The 11,999-nt window shown below is 32.5% G+C and overlaps 1 protein-coding gene across 1 annotated transcript; it reads left to right on the top strand.

Moving 5' to 3' along the window:
* The first annotated feature begins 2,553 nt into the window (after positions 1-2,553).
* Positions 2,554-6,698, top strand: LOC132746582 (NPC intracellular cholesterol transporter 2-like). The gene is made up of 4 exons (XM_060735781.1): positions 2,554-2,711; positions 3,394-3,498; positions 5,344-5,519; positions 6,559-6,698. Exons 1-4 carry the CDS (start codon positions 2,633-2,635, stop codon positions 6,652-6,654), a joined length of 456 nt encoding a protein of 151 aa, XP_060591764.1. The 5' UTR covers positions 2,554-2,632; the 3' UTR covers positions 6,655-6,698.
* Positions 6,699-11,999: the final 5,301 nt, after the last annotated feature.

The following is an 11,999-nucleotide window of genomic DNA, read 5'->3' as shown; positions in this document are numbered from 1 at the left end:
TAATGTTACAATACAAGAGTCTTCTACACAAAAATATTATTTGTAAATTTATACGTGAATTTAACAGTCATTTTTAGAACAGAGACATAATGAATTGAATTATTACGGCTATATGAAAGTCAATACATTTTAGAAAAAATAACTAGAAAAATAATTAAACATTTCAATTAAAATGTTAATATTAGTATGTGTAATCTTACCACAGTCGTGAACTGTAATTTGAATATTTCCGACAACGAACGCTACGCTGAGAAAAAAACAAGCTACCTTAAACATCATGATTGTTAAACGTTAGAAATATTTGTTCACAGCGAAAGTTATCATTAAGTTTATCTCTTTTATAGTATAGCAGTTATCCAACTTTTTATAACACCGCCTGATAAACGAACACTTTTCAAAGGTCATCTAAAACAAGGGTAATATATAGATCACAATTGGTGGCGCCATGATATTTCCACATCGTACCATCTACTTCTCTCGTAAATTCAGTAGCACAAAGGTTCAGTATTTGTAACGATAGTGAACATGTTTGCATCGTAAGATTTTCATAATAAAGATGTCCTCTTTATTTGTCTTTCAATCTTTTAATTAAATTGTACTAAACGGGTTAGTGGTGTATTTTATAAGCATACTGGCAGTTAAATTCAAAGGCATCAAAATGAGAATAAGTTTAGTTTAAAAGATATATTATTTAAAGCAATATTTAGTTGTGTCGCGATTTTCTTGTATGCAAGAGATAGTCAGAATAAAATGAGTGTGAAAAACGCACTGAGGTCCAGACCTCAAACGGTACAATAATCACAAAAATATTTCCATTCATGCAATGTTGAAAAAATAAACAAATATAAAAAATATGTTAAAAAAAAACAAACAAAAAAAAAACAACAACAAATCAACATTTATTATGAAAAAAACCCAAAAAAACCAAAAACCCTTGGGTTTCTCTTTTCGTGAGATATTTCATATAATTTCTTTATTTCGAAATATTTAGAAATGTATTTGTCCTACACAAGGATGTTTCATTTCATGCCATTGTTAACATTGTTTTCAGCTTTTATTTTTTTGTTGCTTCAACAGTTCTGTGTTATTTCAAACTAAGTATATCAGTGCTTCTATCTTGGAAATGTGCTTCATATAACTGTTAACTTCTTCAAAACAGCGCCCCGACGCGTACGTGAAGTTCGTTGTTAAAAAAAATCAGTGAACGAATCGTCCGCTTTACTGATTTATATATGTAGAGCGAACCGGTACATTAGAGATATCTAGGGGTTTCCTTATTGTTAATGTATGTGGTAAATTTCATTTTTCACCATAATTCCTTTGATTTATCTAACAATAACATATTTAAACAAAATCTGAAGTCCGCTTTAACATGTTTAAAGCGATTTATTTGTTACAATATATTGCCGCGGGTTTATGTTACTAGGTATCAAATTAGCATTTTTTGCTTAAAAGTGCATGTGAGGCCGCAAGTTATAAAGTAGATCAAATTTTCAAAAGTTTTTTTTACGCGGTATGTGTTGATACTGCAACACGTGGAGTTTAACCCAGTTTAACTGATTTTAGAAAATAGTAAACCAATTCCTTGCACAAATTAAAATACAGTGCATCTGTAAGCGGGCAAGTAAGCGCTTTATGTCAACAGTGCCGATACGCACGGATACGACTCACTAACATCATTTTGAATTCGTATTTGAAGAACTATTTTGTACTATATGTAATAGAAAGAGCATCGAAGCACGAGGCTGTCTGATTTGTACGGGACAGAGCAATACAATAAATGTATGACATCATAGTAGCAAATGAAACATATTTTGTACATGTCAGATGGCTGCTTTGCGGCTCTACTGTGCCAAGATGGCCGCCCTCCTCGTGCACAAAAACATGCATCTGAGCAGAACTATGAACCATCTATAATCTGGCAAAATTGCCTGGCGGGATTGATTGGATACATTTCAGTTTCAGCAAAAGACTTGGAAGTCAGAGAATTTATTCATCAATTTATTCATCAATGTTAAATTGAACAATGTTTAATTGTTACAAAAAACCCCAAAACCCCCAGAAAAACTTGGACAAATAGTTCAAAACTCAGCTATAATGATTAAAATATTATAATTCTTGCACGCAAACAAATTGAAAATTAAAACGTATGTTATATTTGTACCTGAGTCATTTGATTAACAATATTTAATGCATTAAGATACGCCTTAATCATTTAAAATTATCTTTAAATCAAAATTAAAATACAAGTTCGACATATCAGTACACGTTTATAATTATCGGAATATAAGTAGGTTCTGAAACTAAACTGTATACATTTCATATTGAGAAATAAGAATATTTCAAACGTTGCACTTTTGTTGATTTGCATAATTATGCTTTTAAAATTGGCCTTGAAAAACTTAATCAAAGTCTGAAAGAAATTTTTAATGCTACTAACGGGAGATATGGTGCTTTACTGTGCCGCATTACGTGACCTTGTGATTTTAATGATAATGTCGGAAGATCTTCTAATCATGTCATCCTAATTGGCCAATAGAAACACACAAAGTCCTATATAAATGGGCGACTTTTATTCTGCTAAGTGCATCTCTATACAAAAGCGTGGTGTTTAAGATAAAATACCGAAAAAATGATCAAAATAATTGCTTTGTTAGTTTTAAGTCTTGTTTCATGTACAGTAGCTGTTCAACTAAAATACGTAAGCTGTGGTATGTATACTTTTACTTTAATTCATGCTCAGATATTTGGCAGATTAAGATATTACACTAGCATGTTTTAAACAAAAATGAAAATACATCTTGCAAAAATGCAAGTATAATTCATTTTATATATTTATATATCACTTCGAATAAAGAAAGTTTCCATAGCTTATTAATACAAATTATATTCAACTACTATGATCATCAAAAAGTTTGTATAACATTTAGAGTATATCAATTAATTCATTAAAATTATCTTATCAAATTTTAAACTCGCGTTTAAGTCTTGTAACGTATACACGAAGTCACAAAATACAGTATGCATAAAATTATTAGGAAATGAAATGATATAATTACAAGTTGTTTATGCAATCGCAATAACTGAAATAAAAGTTCAATGTTTTACTTTCAAAGACAATTCAGACCATTACACAACACAAAAAACAAGTTACGGAAATGTTAAAACGCCTCCAATAGGTGAGAGCGTGCTGTGTAAGCCGACCGTTTTTAATTTGATTTAATCTGACGTTTATATCGCCGAACCTTTTCTCGATTTTCACGAAGTTTTTGTCTAGTCGAAAAGGTCTCTTTTAAGCTGAAATATTTTGTCAGCTCTTTGCTATATTTCTTTTATTCATTTCTTATCTTATGACGATGTCTTACTAACAGTTGTAATGTATTTTGTTCAAAGGGTCAACAGCGGTTGTTCACTCGATTGTTCTGGAGCCATGTGCCGCAGAGCCATGTGTTATTCACATTGGACAAAACTATACAGGATCGATTAACTTTACACCCAGTATGTTATACCTTACCACTAATAATGTTTTGATTTGCAAATATTTTAGAAGAACAAAACTTTAGCATAAAACTAGTCTTTTACATCAAATATATTATAGAGAGGGCCAAATTTTGTATGTCAATAGAGCATTTGGTTGAATCGTACTATTCTGAGATTCAAGACCTGCTTAAAGTCCAGGAAAATTTCCTGTCTTTCTGTTAGTAGTAAAATAAAATAGAATAAAATTTTGTTGAGTATTGCATTACAAGCTGTACAGTAGGTATGTCAGGAATCATAAAAGGAATATAAACATAAAGTGGGTTAAATGTTACGGAAAGAGCATCAAAACACGCGGCTATCTGATTTGTATGGGGGGGGGGGGTATTCATAGCCTCGTGTATAAATCAGATTACCGCATGTTTTGACGTCATATAGATAAAATACAAAAATCCCTGTCCTCACAATGCGAAACCCCACAAAAGGTAACCAATGTACGAGCATCTGAATACGAGTTTTTTTTTCTATTGTTATCCATTTGTATTGTCTTCATAATATGAAACCATAATATGAAACCCCAGAAAAAAGTATTCAATGTACGAGCATCTAAATGTGACTAATTTATATATTTATCAATTTCCTGTCGTCACAATGTCAAAACCCAGAAAAAAGTAACCAATGTACGAGCATTTTGATATAATTTTTTCTATCGTTATCCCTTTTACCTGTCGTCCTAGACGAGCGTTGTCTATTTTTATCCCCTATATGCAGTGCGGTAACTGGCGTGCGGGTAACTCCAGTTTATGCACTCTGCATGCATTGGTATCAATTTAACTCTTTTACAAAGGGCTCCAAACTAAAATGCAAATATCGATTGCATCTCTTTTATTGCCCGCGTAATATTAATTAAAATAAAGCCTTACAAATTCAACTTGAGCAAAACAATTCGCCAGAATTGCATTCTCGTGTAATATATTGTATACCATACCAGTCAAAGTTTTGGATTAAATAAGCACCATTGTATATATAATTAATATAATAACTTAGTCACCAGAGGTCGAATTCAAAATGGCTATCTTTCGTGTTCCGATGAGTAAACTACAAAAACCACATGCATCCATATTGTCATAAAAGTATGCAAACTTTTGCTGATGTTCATGTTAATCAGTGGAAAGCGGTTGTTTGTAGTGAAGACAGTTATGAGGGTATATCCAAAATTATATCCGGTTCTCAACAGATCAAACATCCAACTATCTTTTTCATAATAGTATTTGAAATTTATTATACATATCGTTTGAACATGTAAACACAAAATGAACCAATTGCACAAACTAGAAAATGAAACCACACCGACTTAAAAAGAATTTTGACGAGAAGTGACTTATTGCCGAAATCGGAGGGTTTCCTCTACATTTATTTTATTTGCTTCGGAAACTGTTTAGTGATGTACAGAGATGGGCCTCAGTGTACACACAAAAAAACTATGATTGACACAAACAGTTTCCTCGTAAAACTACAGACACGTATAAGTTTACTAGTTGGCGTTAATGACTGAACTATCACAAAAGCGTTAAAAGCTTGACGTGTACGGGTTCCAACAGTATTGTACATCGATAAAGAGACAGTGTTTGGACAAAAGAGTAGCTGCTTAATTTAAGCAGCTGAAATCTTTTTCTAGTTACTTAGGCTCGATGAAACTTTTGCAATTGTAAACCTACTTCGTGATGACCTTCAAAGTGCTTCCGGGTTCCGTATATCAACCTACAGACAATTAAGTTGAAGAAATAAATTTCAGTGGGATTAATATGAATTTTCATCTCAATTGTGAGTGGAGTATCATATACCATTTTGTTTATTCTTACCTAGAGGTAAACCATGACCATGCATATAATTTTGCAAGTGGCGATGTAACTGGGGCTGGAACCGAAGAAATATGGAATATCAACCCAAACGACGCATGCACTAAAGGTGTCAAATGTCCAATACAAGCTGGCTTGCAACAAACATACACAGCCACTGTCACCGTCCCAATAACAAACCCGGTATGTGATATTGTTATTTATGTGTTTTTTTTCTGTTCTGAAGTTCGAGAAATTAATATGATTTGAAAACACTTGTATTTTGCATACATTTTGAGTAAATAAATGAAATACTTGAGCGTTATTTCGAGACGTAGACATCTATACCCAAGTGATTTAAACATTGACTTCAAACTATACTATTGGTTCGAATACCGCAATGCTCGTAGGATGTTCTTGTACGTGTTAGATATCCGGCTTATGTAAGATCGGGAGTTTTATTCAGGTGCCAACTCATGTTTGAAATAATTCACTCACATACATTTAAGGTCTTCCTCCGAGTGTCGGTGTAATAAATAAATATGATAAAAATTACTTGGTTAACTTAATATCATGTTAAGTGATAAATATTCTGTCATGGAAAACATAAAAATATAATGTTATTCGCTTTAATGTGTTAATTAGTTGATAAAGGTAAAAAAATCTAACGTTTGCTCCGGGCGTAAGCTTCTTTTCCGCTTTGATTCTGTATAATTATCTTTCTGTGCTAAGACAAATATTTTTTAGTGTATATGTAATAGAAAGAGCATCGAAACACGAGGCTATCTGATGTTTACGAGGGGGCGTAACTCCCGAGTATAAATCAGATTGCCCAGTTATTTGTTGTTCTTTCTATTTTTTATCATAGGCAAAATTAAAAACACGTTCCCTGTGACAATAGGAAACCCTAGAAAAGGTTATCAATGAACGGGCCCCTGAATGTGACATTTATATCGTTATTACTCTTTCAGTCGTCACAATCAGTCAACACTAGAAAAAAATGAGCCAATCCATAAGCAAGCTCTGGAGTGCGGGTAACTTATACCTGCACCCAATTTAACGCACTGTGCATGTATATGTATACGATTTAACTCCGACACATTTTCAACAGAAAGGTCTCCAAACTATGATACAATTAAGGTTAAATCCTGGTGAAATGCAATTACAGTTTTCATTGAGGAATTAATAACAGACAAATTAAGTAATTGATAGCAAATTACATGCATGTTTTCATTCATTTCAGAAACGTATGGCGGCGAAGTGGCAAGTAAAAGATTCAAATGACCCTGCTGCACATCCAATAATATGTTTTGTATTCCCTGTAACAATTGTAGCATAATAATATTATGAACAATTAAATAAATAAATCAATAAATATTTATATATACTAGTTTCTGTGATTTTTTTGCATATACTGCTTATTTATTTCAAATGTACATACGTTCATAAATTTGATCGTCATCGTCAAACAACCCTGCATGTGGTTTCGTTTTTCACCGAATTTGTCCGACACCTTCGTAAAACCATTACGCAGTTAGGGTTTAAGGTATTTTAGTTCTCTTTCTATTAGCATGTGGTAATTGACTTGCATTGTTGTACAATTTTCCCTTGTTTATCGTTTAAATGCTTTAAAGCTCAGGCCTATCGTCCTTCGTGTTTCACAATGAAACATGATTCCGTTCAATTTGGCAGTTATCGAATATGATCGTTTGTTATAAAGATTACAGATACCTAAAAAGATTGATACTATTAATTTTCCTTTGAAAAAAAGAAGGGGAGAGATTTTAATGATGTGCATCCTTTTGCAAAAGCATAATTTGTCAAATGTTTTCGTAGAAGTCCATTCTAAATCTCGTCGTATAAATGTTCTTTGCTGCAGTAAAGCAGGTAAGACATTTCTTGGATTTGAATAGAAGCCCCTCGCGTACATTGTAGATAGTTTGAATATGGTTATCTATATCTAACATTTATTATGTCAATGCTTATCGATAAGACATTTTTGTTTCTTGTTACACGTGTCTTGTAAAATGTTGAGCTGAAAGAGTCTTATACTATTTGACCATTCTGCTTGGCTTTATGAAAGCCGACACAATTTACGAAAACCAAGGAAATTAATATAATGTATACATGCCATTAATTGTGTTGAAGATGCTTTATTGACAAAATGTCAGACGTAAAAATGGTATGAAAAAGGTTATTAATTTACTGAACAAAAAGAAACCTCCCCTGTGTTAAAGAGAAGATATAGTGTTATTCAAAAATCAAAATATCAAATGAGCTACATATATCTATGCAAACGATAACATGTCCGATAAAACAAATTATAACTTGATTTGAAATCTTTTTGCTGGAGGAACCTGCTGAACGCGATTTTCACGTGCATGCATGGACCAGTAGATGAAACCTTTCAGTGTAATTTTATTATAATTTGACTTTCATGTGAATGAGAAAAAGACGTTGTAAACTTTTTTTCCTTTTTTTAAATTTTATTGTATTTTACATGCCTAGAATTCCGCTTAATTTACAATGAATGACGTCGCTATGAATATTCGATGATCTTACTTGTGCTATTCGACACCTAAGGCAACGTTTACAACAGAAGATCGACCACGTCACGACGCTTGCCCAAGACCGCTTATTCGGAAAACCCGCCTGTGCAATCGTTTCCAAACTGCTACAGTTGTGGTGACGTCACCGCGTAAATCGTGTTAATTGGGCTCATATACACCAACGCAGGCTTAGACAATAATGGAATAACGTTCTTTTCTCTGACGAGTAGAGGTTTTCCATTCATAGAGATGATGACGAGAATCGAGTATACCGTATGAACGTTTTGCCGACTGCTGCGTACTTGAAGTAGGTCGTTTTGGGGTGGGGTTCTGTCTTGGTCTTGGCAGGCATTGCACCTGGCTTTTGCCTTAATTGCGTCGTTATCGAAGGAAACTTGAATGCCCAACGCTACCGAGATGAAATTCTTGCGAGGCATGTTGTCCCACTGTTTCAAAATACATGTAATACCAATATCAATCACTGATCTAAATCCCATTGAGCACCTTTGGGATAATTTGGACCAGCGTGTTAGACGCACTATTCCACCGTCAAACGTCTTTCAGCTAAGAGAAGCCTTAATTCAGGAATGGGACAACATTCCTCAAGCCGATATCAATACGCTGGTCCGTTCTATGCGCCAACGATGCCATTCAGTCCTTCCTGCTGAAGGTGGTCATACCCGGTAGTAATTTATGATTTTGTTGGGCGACCCCTTCTGAATTTTAACTACCATTTCACGAATTAATGATAAACCATCGGCAATTATTTTCACAAAAGAATCGCAATAAAAGACTCCTTCAATACATATCAATCTACTTTAATTCTGATTTTCATATTTGTGTATATCTGCACTTAAATAGAAAAAGTTTCTTTTTTTGTTCAGTATATACGTATATTTATTCGATAATAATTGTTGTGTTTCCTTGCATATGCATATCACGCATACTAAAAATTTTTTAACAACCTTGGCCACGTTTGTGTTATTAATTTAGAATACATCTTTTTACTCTTAGTTGTTCTCCATGACACATTAGTTAAAAAAAATCAAACATAAAAATGTACTTACATATTTATATAACTTAAAGTACATATGAGATATTGATCTTGATACATTAAATAAAACATCGATCCATGTATGCTTGATAAAGAAAGGAAGCCTTATTCCACCCATTAGTTTGGAATCTCTTGTGTAACAATGTTACCCATTAAATGTACGGGAAGGTACTTAGTAACAATGTTGGCTAGTCAAGTTTGGATTCCGAAAATGTTTGTTACCTAAATGTAACAAAATAATCAACTGTCCTCTTCTCCGCAGTCGTCATTTTATTTCGTTTGGGATATTTATTATTGTATAAATAAAGAAAAGGGGAATCCCTTAAAAAAATAATCGATAATATTGTATGCTTGGTTTGATTGAGCATGTTCATGGACGTAACTTGAAAGTTAAAGCTACCGTCAATAATACCGGCTTAAGCTAAAAGTCACGTGAACTTCGGATTCCAAACAATCAGCCTAACCGGTATCCAAAGTAGGTATAATCTATCATAAGCGAAATATCGAAGTTTTAAATAGACTAAATCGTTCTTGCATATTTTCTGATAATTACTCAAAAGATCGCGAAAATTCTTTAAGAATTAACACTTTTTAAATATTCTTAAATTGTTTTTCACTGGCGATTTCATCAACATGGATTTAGCTTTCAAGCTAGCTTATAAATGGTTAATAGTTCTTCCATTGTCTGCAACTGACAGAAATATTGCATTTAGAGGAACCTGAGGTTTTCTTTCACAGTTAACATCGAATGTTAAGAAACAGTCTTTACTGGATTTATTTATAACCAAAAACACTATTTTTATAAGTTTGGCTGTGAATTTTGTATGTCCGAAAGTAAGTGTCCGACAAACACGTTGTTGGTATATTCAAAATGGCATAGTCGATTTGCAAATCAGAAAAAAGTGCAATGACTTCTTAAATATAGTCGACAATTATACGTTTGTACATGATGCATAGCAGTAACGAATATATCTAATATATTAAATCACGATACTACCAAGGGGCAGGACGTGAAGTGGTTGCACACTTGGTTCAAGCGAGCGAATTGGTTGCAAACTTGACAAAATGGCAAACACGGCGTGATTTTTTGAAACGGGTGAACGAATTTTTGCCAGGCAAGTGGGTTTCTTTGTTATTTTGAAGTTCATTAGTATGTCTATTCCATAATGCAATATATATACCACACTCGGTTTAAGGTTTCAGTGTCCTAGATTCTGTTTTGACGAAGTTATTGAAGATATAAACTGATCATGTAGATATTTTGAAATTTGACATGTGACTGTTCTGGTCGGTTTTTCTCCTAATTTATTCGAATTTGTAAGTTTTGAACTGCATTTAACAATAACAAAATATGTTTCTGTCAATGCTGTACAAATGGTTTAGTTTGCAAGTCCGAAGATAACATTCAATATACAAAAATATATTGTTCAAGCACATTTTGGTTGCAGACTTATACTTCAAGCATTTTTGGTTGCAAACTTATTCTTATTCTATTGAAATCCATAGTAAAACTTTGCAAAAGGATTGTTGTAGTTTATATTTATTAACCTATTTTCAATGGCAATTACTGACATTTATGTTCTTTTACTTGTTTTTGTTATAAATGTTATTTATACTTTCTTCTTTTACAACAAGTATGCACTTTATGTTTCAAATTACATGGTTCTCAGTTCAATACTATAATCATCAGCAAAAGCCTGCGAACAAAATTATAGCATATAGAAAAATGATTTATTGATACTTCAATTCTAAAATATGTCATCACATGTAAAATGCAAATGAAAACTGCATACAAAACTAACGTATGTGAGAGTACTGCTGTATGTAAGTGAATTATTTTCACCATAAACATAAGGACATGTGCACATATACGGTGTTACTCGGCAAAATTTCCAAAGTTTATCAAAACCACAATACATGTTATTTTGTTTGTTCCGTATTTAAAGATCAGCAGTTGCTTTAGACATAAAGTATGTAAATGTACATATAAACCAAGAGTTAAAATGACATGCTTGTTTACAATATTTCGGATTTGATGTACATATCATATATGTCAATTGGTATTCTAAAAATTATTTTGACTATTAGATCATAATATAACTGATATACGATTGGTAATTTACATTGACTGATATGTGACAAAACTACTTAAAGTCATTGTTCGAGTTAGGGAATTTGGAATATGTTTCGATTGGTCAATAATAAGGAACAATTTAAAAAAAAACGTGTGAATAAGCCATTGTGTCAATGTTAATATATTTTGTATCTACTATATAATCAAATTTATTTCAAATCTAAAAAAAAGAACAATAATGAAAGCTGTTTGTTGCTATTTTTCTCTTCTTTTCCTTTACTGTTAATCATGCCAAGATAAAAAAAGTCCTAAGACTATGTAAAAAGAAAAGAAGTATATCGAGGAGAAAAAATGATGAAGATAAACACAACTGAACTTCAATTTAGCATATTGTGTTTTATATCTATTTGAAAGACCCTGTGTTAGGATATATCTGCACGCATGCACAATTTGTATATAAATTTCTTATTAGATGAACGGGTATACTTGCCTTAATATTGCTAATTATTAAAAAAAAAGATAAGTTATTCCTCGCTAAAAATATGCATGCCACATTATTGAAACAAAAGTTTGCAACCAAAAATGCTTGAAGTATAAGTCTGCAACCAAAATGTGCTTGAACAATATATTTTTGTGTATTGAATGTTATCTTTGGACTTGCGAACTAAACCATTTGTACAGCATTAACAGAAACATATTTTGTTATTGTTAAATGCAGTTCAAAACTTACAAATTCGAATAAATTAGGAGAAAAACCGACCAGAACAGTCACATGTCAAATTTCAAAATATCTACATGATCAGTTTATATCTTCAATAACTTCGTCAAAACAGAATCTAGGATGCTGAAACCTTTAACCGAGTGTGGCATATATATTGCATTATGGAATAGACATACTAATGAACTTCAAAATAACAAAGAAACCTACTTGCCTAGCAAATATTCGTTCACCCGTTTCAAAAAATGACGACGTGTTTGCCATTTTGTCAAGTTTGCAACCAATTCGC

The sequence above is a fragment of the Ruditapes philippinarum genome, unplaced genomic scaffold (assembly GCF_026571515.1).
Source record: "Ruditapes philippinarum isolate M1 unplaced genomic scaffold, ASM2657151v2 ctg20995_1_1_1_1, whole genome shotgun sequence".
NCBI classification, from domain to species: domain Eukaryota; kingdom Metazoa; phylum Mollusca; class Bivalvia; order Venerida; family Veneridae; genus Ruditapes; species Ruditapes philippinarum.
The sequence above is the reverse complement of the archived record's forward strand: the minus strand, read 5'-3'. Positions and strand labels throughout refer to the sequence as shown.

Bases quoted from the DNA above. Each gene is read 5' to 3' on its own strand.
- LOC132746582 (XM_060735781.1), top strand. From the start codon at position 2,633: ATGATCAAAATAATTGCTTTGTTAGTTTTAAGTCTTGTTTCATGTACA. The intron at 3,499-5,343 runs GTATGTTATACC...ATTCTTACCTAG, and splicing joins ATCGATTAACTTTACACCCA to AGGTAAACCATGACCATGCA. The intron at 5,520-6,558 runs GTATGTGATATT...CATTCATTTCAG, and splicing joins CCGTCCCAATAACAAACCCG to AAACGTATGGCGGCGAAGTG.